We start from the raw sequence: 22504 nt of genomic DNA, 5'->3' as shown, positions 1-22504 counted from the left end.
ATGAATGTCTTTCATATTTGTGTATGGCCTTGCAGAACTGGATCCAGATGCAGACTCACAGATTCTACAAATGTTCCATTCACTCAATAAGTTCAGAGGATTATGAACCCCCGAAGAAGGTCTGGGTACTTGTGGGTGCTTTCTAGTTTTTATTACAGCTTTTATGTTGCTTTTATGCACTGAATGAGTGCAAATATGGTTTTTCCCTCTTAAATTGTATTACTCCTGTAGGCACATTTTACAGGCATATTTTACAAAACTTTTATTGTTCTGTTATGCTTTCGTTTTATGTTACATTCTTATGTTGAGAAGCAGCAAGGATGACTTCTCCAGACAAATCAGACAAAATAAAGTTATCTTCTTAAAATATATAAGCATTATACAAAATAGTTTGATCACTTTACTTTCTGGCTGCAATTTTATTTGTAATTGGACATTTTATAAACAGATCTGTTTATGTAGTTCCAGACAGACAGTCATACAAACAAAGTGGATCTGATGAATAAATAAGTACATCAAACAGTGTTGAGAGTGCGTTTTGGGAAACAGAAATTGAGATGGAGAGAGACGAGACCCGTGTCTATTTCCATCCATGAAATCTCAACATCTGTATTACCGGAGGGAATCGAAATGAGCTGCAGACATTGCAGCAAATTCCCTGATGTAAAAAGCTTTTATAAAACATCAGAATCAGCACCGTCCTCCTCCCTACACTGCAACACACTGCCATCAGGAGGGGAAAAAAATTAAACAAATCCATAGTAATTTTGCAGAGAGTTGACAAAAAGCCTTGGCGCTCCTTGGTGGAATGAGCTATTATCACAAATGTATTCATGTTTGCACTCGGGCATCCGCTGAGCATTCACAGCTCATTCACTATTCATCCACAACATCATCTCTACAACCGCCCTTAAACTTTGGAATACTGATGAATGTGTTGGTGTCTGTGTGTGTGTGTGTGTGTGTGTGTGTGTGTGTGTGTGTGTGTGTGTGTGTGTGTGTGTGTGTGTGTGTGTGTGTGAAAATCCCATGTTTTGCAGCTCCAGTGCAGATTTGAACAAGACCAGTGAAGAAAAACAGAAAGAAAGGAGGAGGAACAGAGGGGAGGAGATAAGAAGAGACAAGAGAGGATCGCGAGGGAGGAATGGAAACAAAGGTAGAGAATATGAGCTGAGGGAAGACACAAACAAAAAGAAAAGGAGGGGAGATGATAGAACAGAGGAGATAGGAGAAAAAGAAAAGAGATAATAAAGGATTAGAGAGGGGGAGAGGAAAAAGAGAAGACAAAAGTAGAGGAAGAAATAAGCTGAAAGAAAGGAGCAGGAAGAGAAGTCGAGAGAAGGGGAGAAATGCTGGAAGATGAAGTGGGAGAAGAAGAGACAAAGAGGAGATAAGATGAAAGGACAGAAGGCGAGAGGAGAGGGGAGGAGATAAGACAGGAAGAAAAGAGAGGGGAAGGGACAACGGAGGATTAAAGAACTGAAGATAAAAGAAAAAAAGGAGAGTCGATAAAAGTAGAGGACACGTAGAGAGAGAGAGGGAAGAGACTGGAGGAGGAAAAGAAGGAGAAAAGTGAGGAACGAGAAGAGGAGGACAGAGATGAAAAGAGAGGAGTGAAGGATTGTGAAGGAGTAGCAGAGCACCCCCCCCCAGCAAGGAATATTCTGATGCATATGAAGCTGTGCTGCGACAGAGCTGCTGCCCTCAAGTATTCAAGCTATTAACATTTATGAATATTGATGCAGGCAGGATGACGGGCTCCTACGCAGGCACTTTTTAAATTTGTGTGTGTGTGTGTGTGTGTGTGTGTGTGTGTGTGTGTGTGTGTGTTTAGCTGAATAAGTCTGTATTTCAACAAGCTACAAGCAAGTTGTGTGTCAGTGTTTATACATGTTTTAGTGTGTTTATCTAAACGCCGGTTGGTCGACAACCAAGACAGATTCCCAACAATCTGTGTGCATGTGTGTGTGTGTGTGCGTGTGTGTGTGTGTGTGTGTCTGTGCACATTAAGTCCTTTGTCCGTTACGTAGCGTCAGTAAATGTTAAGCATCAGTGCATATTAGTGTCACTGTGAACTGCTCTGTGTGCGTTTGTGAGTTTACTCGAACGCATCTGCAGTGTGTGTGTTGGTTTGTGGATTTTATGTGTGTGATTATTTGCATGTGTTGTGCGACTACATCTGAGTGTGTGTCTGTGCATATTGTTCTTCGATTACCTCTTTAAGCAGGAAGGAGGAGGCGGCGAAGGCGAACGACCAGCCGTAGCGGTAGTGGAAGAACTGCTCTGGCTCTCTGGGACGGTTCATCACCTCGTCATTAATACTGGAGATATACAAGACCAGACCAACCACCAGACTGAGACCTGCGCACACACAAACACAGACACACACACATACAGTATTCATACTGTTATTTCTACAAATACAGAGGGTTTTACGGTGATGTACTGCACCCTCAGGAGGTCCTCTCTCCCATTTGCCTTTAAAAAGGGGATGCAAGCTTTATCAATGCTGCTGATCCTACTTTGTCCACTACATGATATCAGCCCAATAACAGCCCTAAAGGACATCAGGAATGAAAACGGGCATTGCACGTGATAAAACAATAAATTGTTGTGCCCAGTGTGTCATAGTGGACGCTTTATCTGAGACAAGCATGTTAGAGTATTATTGCCTTCCAAGATGAATTCTATGACTAATCCAAATGTTGACCAATAGAAGCACAAAGTGCTCTTCTGTGCACAACTGTAAACACAGTGTAGTGAACAAAGGAAAGAAAGTCAGTTTTTCTTCCCAATCACAGCCCGGTCCCCTGCACCTCCGTTTTGATAGGACCAGTCATAGCCAATCAGTAGTCTGTCAGGTCGAGTCTCTGACACAGCGAGCATCGTAGCAACACAATGCTGCGGCAGCCACAAGGAACACATTGACATTCTCACAAGTATTCCCCCCCCGCAGCTAACCAGGTATCATCACGACCAAACACCGGTCTAATTCAAGGCATTAGCAGGGTGCAAACTACAGGGGAGCCAGGGGGAGCTTGGCTTCTCTTAACAAAAAGTTACCAAAAAGTTAACATGCTGTTAACTTTTGGTCCTTGACAATACTAATACTAAAGTACAGACAATATGCTATTTTTGCCATGAATTTTTCTGTAACTTTATCATCATGGATTATGTATAAAATTAGGCTATTTTTGATGTATATATGTGAGTATTAAATATCAGAAGTAGACCTACATGGTTGTAGCTATGAATGTTAATTGCAACTAAAAAACAAACAAGTAAGCTCCCCCAAAAGCCATGGTACAGTTCGAACTCTGGGCATTAGTCATATTCTCTTCACCTGTGTGAACCCTGTAGACTCTGTCCTCTCTCTACAATTTACTGATGTTCATAGCAGAGCTGTGCAGGGATCAAATCAGGAGATGTCTATTCCACTATATTTTGGCCAAAATATGAAAGTTTGGAAAATACTGCATGTAGGATGATAAAGAAGAAGTGAAACTCGGTCACTATCTTGATCACAGCACACATTCTGACTTGTCCAAACAGGAAAAGGTAGAACTGATAGTGTTACTGATGGCATTATTGCATTTAGGTGAGCCAGTTCCAGGGGCTCTGGTACTGTGCTCGCTCTCTCACTGACAAGACTCACTGGGACACTTAATGAGTCATCGTTTATAATACTATTTACACCTGACTCAAGCTTACTACAGGTGCAGCAAGCAACAGCATTTATAATGCCACCTATTAAGTCTACAGGAGATGAGTGTGCTACCAATGAGTAATGAGTCTTCCAGCAGGTCTGCAGGTTTAAGAATGGATCTATTACCCCCCCCATTACCAGATAATCTGGTCCCAAACATTGTGAGCGACCAAGGAAGTATCTGTTCTGATCATTAGGGGGAGTGAATCTGAGGTAAAGTGACTCAAAACTCCTGTATTCTGAGCCAGGCAAAGGCAGAACCATCTTCTTGTTTCAACGCCTGATTTTCGGTCAAACGAAATTCATGCAAGTTAAATTAAAAATCACCATGGGTCGAGTCACGTACAGTCAAATCAAATGTAGGTTTAATATTGTGTTCAGTAAAAGTGCGTCCTGGGTGCATTTTCTGGACTGAAAGAGGTGTAATGCTAAACAGAACATAAGTAAAATGTCAGACCAGGTCAACAAACTGAGAAGGAAGAGGCAGAGAATGACATTTAGTTATTTTTGTTTGTTCCATCCCTCACAAAAGCACTACAAACTACAAATAACTAGAAAACCAGGAGGTGGCAAGGCTAATATTGCATTACCCTTGTTACCCTGTAATACCAATCCCATTTGAACGGGGCTTTAGTCTCTTTGTATTTGTGTTTGTGCGTGTGTGTGCGCGCGCTCTGTAGCTGGAATAGCTAATGATAACGTGTCCTCGTTGTACTGTAAATAGGCTGAGAAAACCCCAACAACAGGCTGTGCTGTGGTAAAGAGATAAACAAGAACAGTCACACACACACACACACACACACACACACACACACACACACACACACACACACACACACACAATAACAGGCACTTGTGCTTGCGGTCAGATTCGTGCACAAGACACACATAAATGGGAATACACACTAAAGTATACAAATCCTCACACACACACACACACACACACACACACACACACACACACACACACACACACACACACACACACACACACATGCATACAGTGAACCCTCATTAGGAGTGTGTCAGTGCTTCCTCCCCTGTCGACAGACTAACCACTGCAGCTGACCTCCAAAATCCTCCAGCAGTGAAACTCTGACACACTAAACACAGCAAAGATGCTTCCCCTTAAAGACACCTTACAGCTCGTTTTCTCCCAGAAACGATCACAGATATGTTAACATGCACAACAATGCTAAAGACAAATGAAATAATTAAACACTACCCTACACGGACTCTCATTTGAAAATATGTTAAGCCGGATTTAGGCTCCTGCGTCAGGGTGTCGCAGAGGCTCTGTGGCTCAGCTGTGCTCCTCCTTAAAAATGTAACTACATGCCAGGGCTGCAGAGATACAACATCTTAACCACAACAGTGATTGGTCAGCCTGTTGCATGTGGTTCCTCTTGTTCCTGCGCCAGTGGAGGCAGTATCCGTGCAAAACATGGACGAACGAAAGAGAGACGTCTTTGTCTCTTCTTAGTAACACTACCAATTGTACTTTGTGATCTGGCGAAGAATATCACACATGACAGACGTAACATGATGAAAAGGACGCAAAAGACAAAACAAGATGAGGCACACGAGAGGGAGACTTGACACTCCTTGAGGTTTCAGTTAGCTTTGCACAGAAACAGCCAGTAGGAAAGTCAGAGTACTTTTTAATGTTATACTTTAAATACAGAGCCTGTACTTTTTCCACAGCCTGTACTTTTCGAGTAAAGAAGTTGAATCACTACTTTTTTAGTATCTGTACTTGAGTAAAGAATGTGTGTACATTTTCCTCCTCTGGCAACAATCCAACACTATACAGTAGCTCTACACCAACTGAATTGGTAAGGGCCTTGAAGTGGGTTCATTATCACCTAGTCTAGTCTTAAAACCTTCCTTATAATAATATATTATTTCAATTAAGTGATGACACACAGCAAACCAAAGGATACGAGAGACGAGAGAGTGAGAGTATGGGGCTAAACAGGGACACCCCCAAACATATAGAAGTTTTTATAATGCTTTATACATGCCATCTTAATAAAAACATGCACAAACGCTCCATGATCTGCCTGCAGTCGTACATAATTTATAACAACGCAGAAAAACAAGGTATTGCTGTTCTAACCAACAGAGAATCTTTATCTGAAAACAGATTAGCAGAGCACCACCTGCTCCTGATTGGAAATACCTGCTCAACACTGGCATTGTGTGGTGTCGCAGCTGTGCAAAATGGGGCTAATCAAAGCAGGAGACACATAGTCCTTAAGGAGGCATGCAGGAGATTTGTTCGATATTAAGTGATGGAACAAATGTGTCCTGTGAGTGAAGACGGGTTGAAGAAACCAGAAATAGGATATGTAACATGGACACATTTCTTATTTTACAACTCTTTATCCAGACAATTATAATGATATTTGCATTATGTAGATATGCAGTTACAAAAAAATGCAGATCATTTCTTGTTTCCTGGCAAAATGTAAATCTTTCACACAATTCTTTATGATTTAAGATTTTGGAGAACAAAAGAAGAGCATGGCAGCTCCCAGCCTCTGTACAATTAACCAGTAGGTGCTAATTGTTGCCCCAACATAAAAAAACTTGACATATCAAAGTGCACTTTATAAAATCTATGTTTCATTTGTCCTTTATCATGGACTGACCGCGATGCAGAGGTGGAATGTAATTAACTCAAGTGCTGTAGGTTCAAATTTCCTTTTCATGCTACTTTCTATGCGGGGTAATATTGTGAATTTTACTTTACTACAATTGTTTTACAGGTTTATTACTTTACAAATTAACATATGAAGAGCTCATATGTATGTATTTTTTTATAAGTGCAACTACCTAACAGTTTATACAAGTGCAGTCAATAAATGAATTACTACGAAATGAATTGGTAACTAGTTTGATAATTGTTTTGTGAGGATTTCCTGCTTTTTATTTAAAAAATGTTAAGTATTCACATTGATTTTGAGGTTTGGACTGTTGATTTGTCAAAATAAGCATTGTGTAAGTGTCTCTGTGGGCTCTAGTTTGTAAAAAACAGAATATAGTGAGAAATGCTGTCACAATTACCTAAACAATCAGCTAATGGACTAAATAATCAGCTATTAATCTATTATGAAAATAATCCTTATGCAGTACTGTACAAAATAGTTCAAACTGAGCTTCAACTCCACCAACTGTAAAATACTGCCTTTACATTAAAGCATGAGTCATGATAATCTAATGATATAAAATATATAGTAGTAAAACAGTCACAGGGGACATTTTTCTGCATTGATACGTTAAGTACATTTCCTGATTATACTTCCATAGGCACTACTTTTACTTAAGTGACAAATGCAGGAATAATTTACTTGTAATTTTACAGTGTGACATTAGTACTGTCTCCTTTATAATATCAGTTCTCTGTTAATTTAAATTGCTTCAAGAAAAGCTGAAAAGTGATTGGTTAGTATGAATGGTAACACAGACAGATGGACGACCAGACAATGAAAAGAGTGCCGAACACAGAGATAGGACTGTATAATAAAAACTGCTACTTAAATGCAGTGTTATCAGTCGTTTCCATTAAATATGGAGAATAAGTCAAACTGGTGTTATTGTGAAAAGGGGAGAGACTAATGAACCAGAGAGCTGTAATTCCCTTTGTTGGCCATCAGATGGCAGTGTTGTGGCTGAATGCCCATCTCAGCAACAGCCTCGTGTATGTGTATGAGTGTTTGAACATGCACACACACACACACACACACACACACACACACACATATTCACAGAGCGAGAGGGGAAAATCACCAGAGAGGGGAAAAAAAGAGACAGAATTGGAGGAGAGAAATTACTGGAGGAAGGACAGACAGGAGAAATGGGAGGAAACAGCTGGTCCACAGCCACCATGCTGTAACCTCAGGGTGCACTGTGGACCAGCAGTTTTCATGATGAGCAGTTTTTATGACGGACATTCATGCATGCTGACTGAGACAAACAGTGCAGTTTTTTTCATTGTAAAATACCACAGTGTTTTCCTCTAACTCCCCTGCTGTGTGTGAAATAATTGCTGTGCTACCTTTTGAAAAACTTTCTCTTTTATGATAAACAATGAGAAAAAAATAAGTGTGAAAAAAATAAATCCAGCTTAAGCTTTGTCATTCTGCTGTTTCATAGGTGAAAATGGCAATCATTGATTTCTGGGCTCGGTTCTTTCTTCGTGAACTCTCAGACAGATTTATTTCTGACAGGAAATGTGTTTTTTCTTCTTCTCAGAAGCTGCACAGCAATTACTTGATGCTGAAATTACCTTTTGAAAGAGACATTCCTGTTATAAAAGCGATGCAGGTTTATTCTCTGATTCTGTTTTTTTCTGCTGTAAGGTGATTTTTTTTCTTTTAAAAATATCAATCATGTTCTCTCGTCTTTGCAAACTGCTGTTGCCAAAGCTGTTTTGGTGTGTTTCTCTGTTTGTGTATTCATTTAAGTGTTGTCAAATTTGTGAAAGTTTTGTCACCCTACACTACATACACTATGTTGATATATTAATTGACCTATCAGATGTGAAATGGTCTAATTTTACATGTGAAATATTTTTTTATGCTTCTATGTGAATTGTTCATTTTTAATAGTCATATTATTAATTATAATTTAATAATATTAGTATTTAATCAAATAAGACAATTATTAATTAAAATACCAATATAATATATAAATAAACTTAAATTAAAATTGGAAGTTAACCTAATGTCCTCCATTTTTAATGTGTAAATGCTGATTTTAAATGTGTGTGTATGCACGTGTCGGCCATGTATTCTTTGGTTATTGAATCTGCAGACACACATTGATCTGCTGTATGTCCAGATCTGAATGTCATTGTATGTGAATGGGTGAAAAACACATGAATTCACGGCGTATGTATGTGCATATGTCTTTCTCCATCTTGGCTCGGTGACATTCCTATGACACAATGGTTGTCATGTCAGTCCAAATGTCCAGTCAGCAGTCCACCATGCTAAGCTAGCATCTGTGAGGTAAAGCTCCCTCATGCAAAAAAATAAAAGGGTGAAATGGGAAAGTGATGTCATCCTGTCTGCTCAGAGAAAGAGAGAGAGACTAACGAGGTCCAAAAAAAAAGAGAAAGAAACCCAACAACCGCTTCATCAGCGGAACGCTCGACCCTGCACTCGAGGTAACCGACCAGAAAACGTCACCCGGCTGTCCTGCAGCGACACGAGGAAGTGATGTCACCCTGTTGGCTGCAACGACTCTCCTTCCCAACAGGACTCTGATACAAACAAAACAGAAAGCTCAGTGAACGATTTCACAGCTCTGGTCTTTCAGCAACGTGACAGAGGGGACGTTGGTTAGTCATATGTTAATCCTCAGTGAAACAGATTACAGGTGCAAACTGTTCTGGGAGAGGAACTTTTCTTTGTCTTATTCACTTCATTTGAAGCACGTCAGGACTGTTAACAGTTTATACTTAGCTTGTTTAGAGTCTTAGTGACCAGTATTATTGCTTAAATACTTTAAAAGTTAATACTTTTAAAATTACAACCCATCATAAAAAGACTAAAACCACATCACATTTTCATTTTCGTCTCCAAGCTTATAGTAAACTGATGGAGTACTGTGGTGGAACACTTCTGACAGTAATAATGAAAATCTATTACTCACTGACTCACCGCCTATAGGCTTGAAAAGTGGCAGTGAAAGCAGCAGACCTTTCACTGCCACTTTTCAGTGGCTGTGGTAAACTTGAATTAATGTCAATTAATTCGTTCCCAGTGGCCATCGTATTCACAGATAAGGACTATTGTCTGTGACGACTATTTTAGACCCTTTTGCCTGCAGATTTTCGTGCCTAGTTTTGGGTTTTTCTGAGTGTGTTGTTGAGGCCAAACAAACCTGTTTCTTTATCATAAAATATTTGCAAACCCACTTTTGAAAAATATTTCCAAACCTGCACTGTTTACAGTCAGCTTCTCCCCGTTTGCTGGCTTTGTTTATTTTGGCATGCTATCACCACAGACTGTCGTTTAGTAGAAGCAATTGTCAGGAATATATTTTGCCACTTGCATACTCATGCACAAAATGGGGACCTACTCACAAAAACACTGTTCCATAACACTACTAGTTGCCATAAACTCCACAGAATACCTTTAATTCTGCTGTGGTTATATGTATAAGTGCAAAAACTCAAAATGATGTTCCCTTTTCCAGTAAGCTTAGCTGGTTGTTGTTGGGACAAACAACACTACGCAAAAGGTATGTGCACACTTATTACATGAATATGTGTGTATGCATATATGGGCATTAATCTGCTGCTATAAGATCCTCCACTCTTCTAGTTTTAGTCTTCTTTCCATCAGATGCTGAAACTGGCTGCAGGGATTTGTTCTCAATCTGCCATGAGAGCATTAGTAAGGCCCAACACTGATGCTGAGTGATAAGGTCTGGCTCACAGTCGCTGTTCCAGTTCACCCCAAAGGTGTTAGATGGGGTTGAGGTCAGAGCTCTGTGCAGGCCAGTCAAGTTCTTCCACACCAAACTGGGAAAACAGTTTCTTTATGCAGCTGGCTTTGTTCACGGGGGACAATGTCATGCCAAAACAAGAAAGGGCCTTCTACAAAATGTTACCACAGTCAGGCGCTCCCTATTGTGTACAATATTATTGTATGACGTTGCATTAATATTTCTCTTCACTGGAACTAAGGGACCTGACAAAAGCATGAAAAAGAGCCCCAAATCAAAGAGTACCGAAGAATATCCACCCACTTATGTCCACATCATTTCTGATGAATTTAATACATTGGGAAGGTGAGTCTCCCTTTTCTTAAATAGACTGCCATGTGTGTCTATAAAAAGAATAAGTGTGATCGAACGTTTCATCCAGTAACTTTCCACTCAGCACTTAAGGCTTTCAGCTACGTGGCTGGAATAGTGTGACTGCACTGACGGTTGGTGTCCAGTCCACTTACTGCAGTGAGATTATGGGAGATTTTTGTCTCAGACCAAAAAGGTGTCATCCTGAAGGAAACCAGCCATCCTCATTACAGAGTTTATGATTGAAATGTCAAACTACAACAAAGTCGCTTTCCAGACTGTTTGGTTTAAGTTGAAACTTTCTACCAACAACCTGCAGCGAAACATCAAATCACCGCTGTCCTGCAGCGCCCTCGGCTGAGAGCAATTATTCGGAATTAAATCCCATTCACTGTTCAGCTAGCAGCAAGAACAAGGTAAGGTCTGACAAGCTGTCAACTGGGAAAAGGAAAGAAGAGCTGCAGAGTGAGTCTTCCATCCACTGAGCTGTCTTTTTATCATTAACCTTGAAGAATGTTGACTTTTAACAAGCTCACTCCTCTTCTTCTGCTCGGCTGCTTTTTAACATCTTATTTAAGCCGACAGGTGAGGGAGGAGTTCAGCACTTTCACACAGGTCTTGTACCATACCTCAGTCTTTTTTCCTGCTTCTACAGTCCTGATGAACTAGGCTCCTGTAGCAATAGTTGTTTAGGTAACAGAGAGTGTTCATCACTCGGACAGACAGGATTCGATCCAGTAAGTTTTCTTTCCAACTCCAACTCTGTCTCCTACAAAGTACCTTTATATATTAATCAGATTTACATTTTTGGAAGGAAACACACTGCTGCCTGGCAAAATTTTTTAAAATCAATAAAGGGTGACCCCTTATACTGCATAGAAGTGATAAAAGGGAGGTTAGGTTGGAAGGTTGGTTGGACGAAGCACACACCAGGGTCTGTGTACTGCATCCTACATGCTGCTAGGTTTAGATTCCTGAAACAGTTTGTTAAGGAAAGGGTGCTGTTTCTTTATGTCCATGTAAAATGACAAAGAAATTGGTAATGAGTAAGTGTGTGCAGTGTGTGCATATATTTTTCATCTTTTAATTTGTAATGTTTCCACAAAATGTATTTGCTGACATTTGCTGATTAGCTTTTCAGTCAAATTTTGCCAATGTCTTTATCTTGATGTCTAAATGTGTTTTGGCCTATTATGAAATTAATTCTTTACTGCCCTTTAAAATGTCTTCTTTTTTCATATACACTACACTAAGCAGTCTTTATACCACACCCTTTTGTCTGCACTTTGCTGATTAAATGACATTTTACTGCATTATAGTAGGACTACAGTAACTATCTTCAAGGTGTTACTCATCTTTGCACACATAGTGGTAATATTACATGTAGCTGTGATGTAATCTGCTTGTACTTGAACAAATACATCCTGGGATGACCGGCTGACCGGCTGAAAGAAAAAAAAAAAGAAGAAAAGCCGTGCTCCAAACTGTTTGTGTTGCTGCAGGACGTAGACAACATACAGTGAGGGGACAGAGACATGAAAAAGTAATACCAGAAAGTGTAACGTCAGCCATTCTTAAATCTCTGATATAACACTCTCCCTAAAGCCTTTTTATCTGTAGTAACAGGACAAGTTTTAAGTCTTCAACATCATCATCCCAAACTGGAAAGCCTGCAATTTAAAGCGAGGCAGGAAAAAGAGCCCCGAGAGCAGCTGAGGACGGTTCATGTTTTATTATTTGATCATAAACCTTTGAGAACAGCTGGTAGATGTCCAGCCAAGAAGACCAAAAGACATTCCTCACAGGAGGTGCATCCGTCCCATTAGCTGGACTGAGCTCATTTGATTTGACTTTTGGCATAAATACACTGAGCAAGACGCATTTTGCATTCCTAGAGAATGTTTTTGTTCTCCACAAACTGTGTACTGAGGTTTGTCTCCCAGGCTGCTTTGCAATGAGTACGACACACAGCGGAGTAATTGGAAAATATGGAAACAAACCGTGACAAGAAAAGCCTGGAGTCACTAGTTGTTCCACAAGAGTATAAAATTTGTGCTCTGTGAGTTTTTGATTGTTTGCAAACCTTGTTTCAGTGCAAAAAAAAACAAGGTTTGTATGAATGATTCCACTTTACGAACAAGACTCACTCTGCAGGGGCTGAGGATGTCTCTTCTGACTTCAAAAACTTTAAACCGAACAGAAGAAACACACTTTTCTCTACAAACAGATTTGTGGTATACATGCTCCTTCCATGTGCACGGTACCTGACAGTATGAAGAATATTCCGGAGACGAAGGCGAGGATGGTGCGCTGCGGTCGGATGTGTCCGATGTTGCTGATGACGAAGGCTGTGAATACGAAGAGCAGGGAGACCATGGGGAAGGGAGTGGCAGTACGGACCATTTCTGCAGGAAAGGGAGGAATTGGAGAGGAGAGGGCAAGAGAAGGACAGACGTGATAAAAATACGATCCTGCAGAGAAGAACGATGTCTATGAATGAAGAACTGAAAGGAGTGGCCGAGCTGAAAGATGAACCTTCTTTAAAGAGGCAACAAAAGGTCTAAAATATAAATAATTCAAAATGTTATCACCTTGCTTCTTGAGTTATTAGTGTTCAAACTGTTGAAGGCAAAGATGTGAGTAAGTTTGACATAACAAAGTATGAATATTAACAAAGTTATTTGTGAGAAACCTTTCTTTTGATCTTTTATTTATTCATCTATTTCATTAAAAAGGGCAGCAAAATGGTTATTTTGTGTATTTTTACAATGATGTTGCATTTAAAATGATTTACTTTCTTATCTTCTTTCATCAATGATCAAAACAACTTTAAACCAGAGGACTGATCCCTCACCTCATCCTCCACTGCTAAGATCATTGCCTGGCAAGTCCAAAATTGTCAGTTTCAACTTTTTAAATCTGTAATTTGTTGTTGGTTTTGGGTTTTAGTTCATTTATTTCCCGTTTTATGTTGAAAGACCTCATCATCTGTCTCCTCACTATCACTTCACTTCCTGTCTTCGTCTTTTTTCCGCCGTTTTCAGTGTCCCCTGTGTCTGCTTGATCAGTCTCACCTGTGCCTCATTATCCTTCCCTCGCTGGTGTATTTAGTCTTTGTGTTCCCCTGTTTCAATGCCAGTTCGTCGTAAGCGCTCCAGCCGTTCCCAGTGTTTAGTTCTCAGTGTTCTTTGCCTTGATTTCTTGAAATCGTTTTATGCATTTGGCTTCAATCTCTTCAATCTCTCCTCATTATCTGGCTTTGTATAAAAATATCTAACATGAATAAAACCTTGTCATTGCACATATTAGTTGGTTTGGTTCCTTTTCAAAACTTCAACTTTGTTTGCCATAAAACTACTAAAGCACTGAAATCACTAATTTTATAGCATATATTAAATATAATGCTAAAATTACCTAAACACGCCTAAAAACAACATTTACCCACAGTAAATTAAAAGCTGTTCTTCAACCATTTGCAGTATATGCATGGTTTTGGTCTCATTTAAAAGATAACACTTAACAAGATGACAAAAACAGCTGTCCATGGGCATTTATCTGTGTGCTCATGCAGATGGACAATAAATCTTACTGGAGTGGATATATTGGACCTTTGGCAATGAAACAGGACTGTTTTTGTTGGATTATTACTGATTCCAGGATTACAATGAGGCTTCTTGGGTGAGTTGGCTCAATTTTATGATTGCTTGCCCGCTAGTTTGAGGCGCCGATTGTGCCTGCTGTTGTGACTGTATCCAAAAAGTGTTTTGATCAATAAATAGACGAGATTCTCAGCTTTCCAATGATGTATGGTATGGGTACTAAATCCAACATGGTGGAATGTAAACATGGCGGTATGTCAACGGCCCGGATAAGAGAAGGTTAATTGGCTAAAATAAAAAAAATCAATAATTGGTGATTAATCCTTAAAGCAGCATTAATGTTAGTGTTTTGGTCTTTTGCAGGCAGCAGAAAAGCTATAAACACAACACTGACATATCGACTTATAAACTTACAGTAAAGGAAACAAAAGCAAATGCAGATCAGCATTATCATTAATTTGGAGTCCAATATTCACTCTTCTTTTAGCTCTGTGTTGGTGTTCACCAACTCCTGGGAGAAATATCTACCTGCTAAATGTTAAAAAGCTAGTCGCGTAACTTTGTCAACCATTATTTGAGCTTTTTTGGTCCAACCAAGTTAAACTGTATTCATGTCAAACCAAAACAATGAGCTGAATGACCCTAAAACAGATCTGAGGGGAACTCCAGACTGGGGTGATATGTGGGTTTATCACTACAGGTGGCCATTTTCATATTACACATATTCATTAGATCATTAGATTAGATTATATGGGAATATTGATTAGTGCAGCTTTAAAGTCAGACTCAAATTAGCTGCAAACGTGTTTGGTTTGTTGTTGAAATCTACATTGGGATGCATGGCATTCAACACTTTTGCTTTTGAGAATATAATAATAATGAGTATCTTTATGTTACTTATTCTCTGTTGGTACCTAGCATTAGCTTTGTAGCACGCTAGTGTGAAGACACTGACTCATCCTTTTCTTATAATTCTAGCCATGAACCTAAAAAAAAAATCTACCATGTTTTTTGTTTGAAGGTTAAGTGCATTAACTTGACTTGACCAAGAGCTGGGAGATACTCAAGTGTTTACCCAGCAAAACATGGCATGGGAAATGTAGAAAAAATACACACAGAAGAATAAATAAAACACCTATTTTCTGATGACATGATTATTTAAAAAAAAACAGGGAAAAAATGAGTTCCAGTTCGTATAGTTTTCCACTGGATACTTACAACCAGAGGTCTGTTGGAGCTCACTCCAGGTTATGTTATTATTTATTCAGCAACCTCTCCCACAATGCCACCACAGTGTTATGACCTGAGTGTCTACCTGAGGACATTTATCTAGCATTAAACGGACCAAATGTCCCACCCTCCCCTCCCTTGGTGTCCCCAACAACAGTTTGTGCTTTACTTCAAAGAAACAGAACAAACCGAGCACTTTGAAGCCAGTTCACAGTGTCAACATCTTAAATCATTAAAACAGCTCAGAGACAAAACCGCTCCGTGGGGAACTCCGGTGAGCTCTCGACATTCATTTTCTGTTTGATCAAACAAAAAAAGTTCAGTATACAGTGTTCTTTAAAAATAAATATAGTTCTTCACAGGTTCTTTGGCCAACGTTGGGAGTTCAGGTAACCTTTCAGTTGTGAAATCAAACAAAACTGTAAGAAACTGAATCAGTTACCATCACGAAATGTAATGAATTTATAATAGGCATACATATCATAGTTGTCCTGTGAAATCCATGTATCTTCAAAATGTCAACTTTTTATGACCTGCGGGAAACTGTCTGACTGATTTCAGCAGTGTTTATGATAATTCACTGGGTTTCTATTTGGTTTATTAAGAAGCAGGGTCATTGTCTCGGTCCATTTCCTTCAGGTTGACCAAAAAACTAAAAGATTTTGACTGACAGCAATGCAACTTATAAATTCATTATTCTGTAAAAGGTTTAGTGAAAATATATCTACATTTACTCAAGTGCTGTACTTAAGGTACATGTAATTTATGTATTATTTAAATCTTTTGCTACTTTTCACAATATTTATCTTCCAACTTTAGTCACTTACTCTGCAGATTCTGACTGTTGATAAAAAAGTTCAATCTTATTAATCCCCGGGGGGAAATTCACAAGCTACCCAGCAGTATATAAATACTTTTTTATATATCATCAGCTGCAAGTTGAAGTCACATTAATGCATCAGTAATTATAGTAATTCTGAGATGTCCATTCTGCATAATGACTGTTTTCACTTTTGGTATATTTTGGTGCTAATATTGTTGTACTCTTACTTTGCCTTTACTTAAAGCACTAGGGTGTGTAGGGTTTAGTGGCATTAAGCAGGAAAGTTGCTGATAACAACCCCCTTGCCTCATCCTCCCATTCCAAACGTGCAGTAGAAACTACGGTGGCTGTGAAACATGGCAGTTCAACATGGTGGCCTCTGTGGCGGCCTCTCTAGTTAAAAACATACCTTTTGAATATCATGCATTTCTGCCAGAAGATGCTCCTAAATGTTATACACTGGACTTTTAAGTAGACAGTCTGAGTACTTCTTCCACAAATGAAAGCAGATTATATAGAACATAGTTCTACTCTGAGTTTCTTCCACCAATATTGGGATTCTAAGTAAATTACTAGAATCACAAACAGAGTTGGGGAATATTTGTTGGCGACAAACAGCGGCCTGATTAGACCTCAATAGCCCCTGATCCCGATTAAATCTCATCTACTATGTGTGAATTCGCTCCTGCCTCATCCTGTCAGTAGTTAGAAAACAGACGGGGAGTAAAATAGAAATAAATCTTGTTTATTTGGTGTTTTTCAATTTTTATTAAGCTCTTCACAGGTGGACCTCACTCTCCCTTCCTAACCTCAGAATCTGTACACCATTCTATATGGTTAATAAACTTTTATTTATTTTAGGATGTTACATTGCAGCTAATTACTTGAATATCTCTCTCTCTATATATATATATATGGATCTTCTAAGTGTTCTTTAATGCTTTTGCCTTGTTGTTAGTAGAACAATGAATATAAGTGTGCTGATTCTGGTGTACTGAAGTTGTATTTAAATGTGAGGTCCAGCACCTAGTAAACCTCAAGAACCTCACATAAATTGTATAATAATGTAAGAATAAACAATATTTCTATCTTTTTTTGGAGGAAAAGATAACCAAATTTCTATACTGGAGCTCAATTTCTACAACAAGCAGTGACATATATATTGGATTTAACTTTTAGTATAGTTTCAGAGCTGTATGTATGTGGGGGATGCGACTTACTGAGTATGTTGGCTGTATTTTCTGTCGTGATCTCTATCTCTGGCTCGGTGAAATACTCTGACGCCACACATCTGCCCTTCTCTGGCCCTGAGAGAGAGAGAGAGAGAGAAACAGACAGAGAAAGACCGTATTAAGAAAGGAAAGAAGAGACTAGAAGGAGGCATTTGAGTCTTCTTTGGGTCACAAGCAATATGGAAATATTTGCATACAGAAAGAAAACCAGAATAAATAAACAAACCAAAAACCGAGATAAAAAAAACGAGAAAGGGCAGACAGAGAGGCAGAAACAGAGCGACGGCGGAGACAAACAAAGAGATTTAGTGAGGATGAATGAAAAGAGAGGTGAGAGAGGATAAACAGACCCCAAAAGAGAAAATGAAAAGAGAGAAAACAGGGAGCCAGAGAATGGAAGCGAGAGAAAAAGTGAATTAGAGGTAGAGACAGATGGAGGTCAGGAGGTGCGGGAAAGAACAAGGTCTTAGCTGAGAGAGAGAGGAGCTGAATACAGACAAGACGATTAACCTCAAACTGTAGGCACAGAGAGAGAGGACACACACACACACACACACACACACACACACAAACACACACCAAACAGACATTTATACACACACTAAAAAATGTCAACACAATGATGCACACATGTACAGACAAACATGATTTCTTTCTCTCTCTCTCTCTCTCTCTCTCTCTCTCTCTCTCTCACACACACACACACACACACACACGGCCGTTCTAAATGCCACCAGCGTTTTCCTCCTCTGACCTTTTGTACCAGGCGTCAGACAACAGGGAAACACAAACATGGCCGCCTCCCCAGAGCAACACCATCATGACCCGAGACACAGAGACAGCTAGTGCAATAAGGACAGTTATTTGTATCTGTGGTCTCCACCCTGCTGTGTGTGTTTGAATACATGCCTGAATGAAAACGTATCCTTGTTTTTTCTGTTGGGGCACCGTGATCTTTAATCCATCTATCTTTTAAATTACTTCTTAACTGATTGTCTCATTGTTTATCGCTATTGAACGTTCAATTTAAACATGATCTTTGGCTGTAAGTCATTAGCATTACATCTTATATAAGGGTTATTATGGTTAGCTAATGGCAGTGAGTCTGACAGGTCAAAACAGACGTGGAAAATCAGTGGCGTGTCACCCTGAAATGAAAAGCTGTGAAAAGAAAGGGCACTTTAACATGAACCACCGAGGCTTCCTGCACTAAGTGCTCTGATTGGTTCCATTCAAACGGTGGTATTGTGTAGTCAGAATGCAATCTGTACTCTTTCACAGGAGTACATTTAATGCGCTCATGTGTTCATGTCACGATAACATCATTAGCAGCATTCTTGCCCTTTTGTGCCTGCCCGGTCGCAACAGCGGGGAGGAGCACAGCGAAGTTAATCTGCACGGTCTTGCAAAATGGATGACGCTGGAAGCTTTAGAGCGTTAGACACAATACTTTTCTTTATTACTCAATGAGCACTGTAGGAAGGTTAGCAACATTATTTCACATGCATTAAAATGAAAAGAAACGTAGACAATAGCGTCTATTGCCTTGTTTCCGAAATCAAACACTGGAAATCCGAAACAATAAAGAATCAAATGATGAACAGATAGAAGAAAAAAAAACAATCAGCCAACCAGCACACACTGGGAATTACTCAATAACTATTTGTAACTATTCAATAACTGTAGTCAGTTTAGTGCCTAGTTGCATTCTTGGTTTCAAATCTCAGTCAGTTAATTGAAGCGAACATATTCACATTATGGACCCCTGTCTCGTGGGTTATGCTGTGGTTTTATACATGTAAACTCGGATGATGCCACACACAGATAATATGGCAGCTTCCTCTCTTTTGGGCTCCAAACTCGACAGTGTGAAGATCGCTTGTTGTTCAACACCGGGAATTTGCTGCCATGTATCAGTGCAGAATGTATCTCTGCAAGGGAATCCACCAGCGACTCCACTGAGATCACTTGTTTGAAGTTTCACTGGCCTTCGGCCTACGTGATCTACTTTTTTTATGAAGGAAGATGAGAAACCTTGTGAGACAGCCGTACTCACAAGACGACAAAATCACGAGAGAATCCATCTTGTCAGGCTTCAATCTATGTGTTTGTGTCATGGTGTGGTTGTACCGGGCCAATCGGCGTTCTTTCAGTATTCCCTGAAAGAACGCCGATTGGCCATTTTAACGCCAATTGGCCCGTGTGACGTAGCGAGAAGATAACTAACCCTAACCCATAGAGGTTAGCGTAGATGTTGCTAGCAAGTATTAGTTACATCAGAACTGGAGAGTATTTCTTCATTGAAAGAAGAGCAAAGGGGCTTTTCTTGATGGTTCTGTGTAACAAACCATGTGGCGCAGGCAGGTTAGGACGAGAGTGCTCCTGTGTTGGTTGCACTCCATTCTGTCATGCTCACGTGGCTCCACCCGCCCGTGCTGTCCATTTTTCTACATCACAACAACTTGTGTGTTGACACTGGTGTCAGTCTTGTCTCCTGGCAGCGGTGGTAAACAGTCACACTCTGATAATTATGGGGGTTATGGGGAAAAGGGACTCAAACAAACTCATTGTGAAAATAGCCTTAGCCTCACATTTGGTCTACGTGCTGTTTCAGAGGTTTTTCTTCCTTGCAAAGAGGGGTTTTCTGGACTGTTTTCATTTTCATTAAAATATGAACAATTTCCACACAAATAACAGCATAAAATTAGAATTCAAATAAACAAATGTATAGATAAACCCACAGAAAATAGTGACATGAAATTGTTACCAACCTGCCACAAAGCAGACCCTCCAGAGGCCGGAGTGCAGAGCCATCTTGACCTCGGTGGTCTGGTTCTGCTGCAGGACGATCCCCTCCTCCATCAGCAGCCAGTAGTCTGTGGACACGGCGACGCCGACCAACAGCAGACCACAGGCCCCGAAAACCGACGAGAGCAGCGTCAGAGCCCTCGTACTGAATGAACTCATCTGTGGAGAAAAAGGGAACAATCGTGCAAGTCAGACGTGGGCTCAGCCTGCGCGCTGAAGAGGAGGAGAGGATATTCAGAAATGTGTTGGATTTAAATGAGTAAACATGAAGAAGGGACAACAGCACAGAGGAAAGTATTCTGTTTGTTTAAGGATTAGAGAGATGGAGGACTTCAAAAACAAAAAAACATGTCAAGATGCAAGAAAGAAGAGGTAATGGGACAGACAAAGATTGATTTAATTGATTGAATTTTACATTTTAAATTATGCACAAGCAAACGAGGGAGGTAAGAAAACAAGAGTAAGGAGCCTTTGATTTAAATCTTTCTTGACTTTCATTGACTCCAGCTTTTAAATATGTATGTAATATCGGACAGGAGAGCAGATGAAAGAAGAGAAGAGAGAACAACCTTGGACGTTTTCGTGTTGAAAATATCAAACTCCTATATCAACAAAATAATCCAGCTCTCCTCATCGTTTAAAGAATTAGTGCACTGAACAGCTCCTCACACCAATCCCGAGGATTTAAGATGTTTTTTCTTAACATATCAAGGAACAGAAAGCATAAAATGCCAGTAAAATTCAAGGACTGGTGGATAGAATAAACAGAAAATAAACAACAACGCAGAGAAGGAGGCCAAGAGACGATAAATGATGCTCTGAATTTAAGAAATTCTGGGAATTAAAAAAAAAACAGGCGTTGAGTCATCTTAAGCCCAAAATTCAACAGAAAGTTTTTGAGGCGTAGAAGTCTTCAAATGACACCATAATGTAATGAATGCAAGCAAATTACATTATACGGTGGGCAGAAAAGTATATTTAGTTTACACTGACTGACTCAAATATTTTAGTGTGAGTTTAATAATGTCTGCACCCAGACAATGATTGTTCTAATCAATCCTGCAGGAATCTTGGAAAATAACAAAAGCATCTTGTTTATAGTTGAATCAGTGCGTAATCCCTTCCGGAGACAAAGAAAAAACAAAAATCTTTGACAAGAAAGAAAGAAAGAAAGAAAGAAAGAAAGAAAGAAAGACAGAAAGAAACAGCTTGATTTCGACTGTGCCTGGAAGGTGAGAAAAACATATTGAAGATTGTACCAGCAGTAATGTTAAATATACAGAATTTACAATAAATTATAAATTATAAATGAATTTTGGAATGGTGATAGAATATATTCAGTCTTTAAGAGTACTTTTGGTCTTAAACTACAAAACATAACGGATTTGGCCACGATCACAGCCCCTGTGATCCTCTAATGAGCCATTGCTGGTATCCAGCAGGCAAGACCAGTTTATCAGGCTTCCAGGTAACATGCAGTGCAGTTTGACACTCACTAGGTGGCAGAGACGCTGCCTCTGCCATGCATCATTTCAGCTGTTGACACACTGAGAAGCATTCTCTCTCTCACACACACACAAAAACACACACAGCGCCTCATCCATCCAGTCAAAATGGAGGTCACAGTCACCATGATGTGGTCTCTGTAAGTGAAGCAAGCGTGAAACATCACAGACTTCTGTAGTGCTAACCAAAAACTGTAAACACAGTGCTGCTCTGCTCTGGTAAAACACAGGTGGACTGAACAAAAACAAGCATGGGTCCCACTAAATCCAAAGCTCTTCTAGCAGACCTTTATTTTTCTATATTACTGTCTGAAATTTGTGTCCAATGAAACTATTTTCATATGAATAAATTACTTGACAGTCATATAACCTGCCTGTGTGTGCTGCAAGTCTACAATTATAATAACAGCCAGGCCACATGCAGTTCACATCACCTGCAGCCACAGCACAAACTATTAATTAAAGCTGAAGTTGGACCATGTTAATACAGTTCAATAGAACATGCCGTGAGCTTAATGTGCATTTAAAAAATACAAATTGTCTGCAGTGCTGAGAGTAAACACAATTTATGGAAATACTGACACATATAAAGTTTGAGCTATTAATGGACAAACTCTACCACATAAGGCGACAAATAGGGTGTCAAGATATATTATCAATATCATTTGGTACCCCTAAGATGTGGCTGAATTAGTTTTTTTCTATTTGTTTTTTAGTTAAGGTTTTTGGGAGGCTTTATCTGACTTTACGGTTTCAACATCTGTAGACACTTTTAAATGAAATCCTAAGAC

General features: G+C 39.6%; 1 protein-coding gene across 3 annotated transcripts in view; it reads right to left on the bottom strand.

The window, feature by feature from the left end:
• cacng7a (calcium channel, voltage-dependent, gamma subunit 7a) overlaps window positions 1-22504 on the bottom strand; it is a 41167-nt gene that overhangs the window by 5450 nt on the left and 13213 nt on the right. For all 3 annotated transcript variants that reach the window (XM_051391078.1, XM_051391079.1, XM_051391080.1), the window contains 4 exons: window positions 20172-20367; window positions 17389-17475; window positions 12781-12921; window positions 2216-2361 (listed from right to left, as the gene is read on the bottom strand). In XM_051391078.1, coding sequence (XP_051247038.1) covers window positions 2216-2361; window positions 12781-12921; window positions 17389-17475; window positions 20172-20367 — 570 coding nt within the window. The remainder of the gene's footprint in view (window positions 1-2215; window positions 2362-12780; window positions 12922-17388; window positions 17476-20171; window positions 20368-22504) is intronic.

The sequence above is a fragment of the Dicentrarchus labrax genome, unplaced genomic scaffold, assembly GCF_905237075.1.
Source record: "Dicentrarchus labrax unplaced genomic scaffold, dlabrax2021, whole genome shotgun sequence".
Classification (NCBI taxonomy): Eukaryota; Metazoa; Chordata; class Actinopteri; family Moronidae; genus Dicentrarchus; species Dicentrarchus labrax.
The sequence above is the reverse complement of the archived record's forward strand: the minus strand, read 5'-3'. Positions and strand labels throughout refer to the sequence as shown.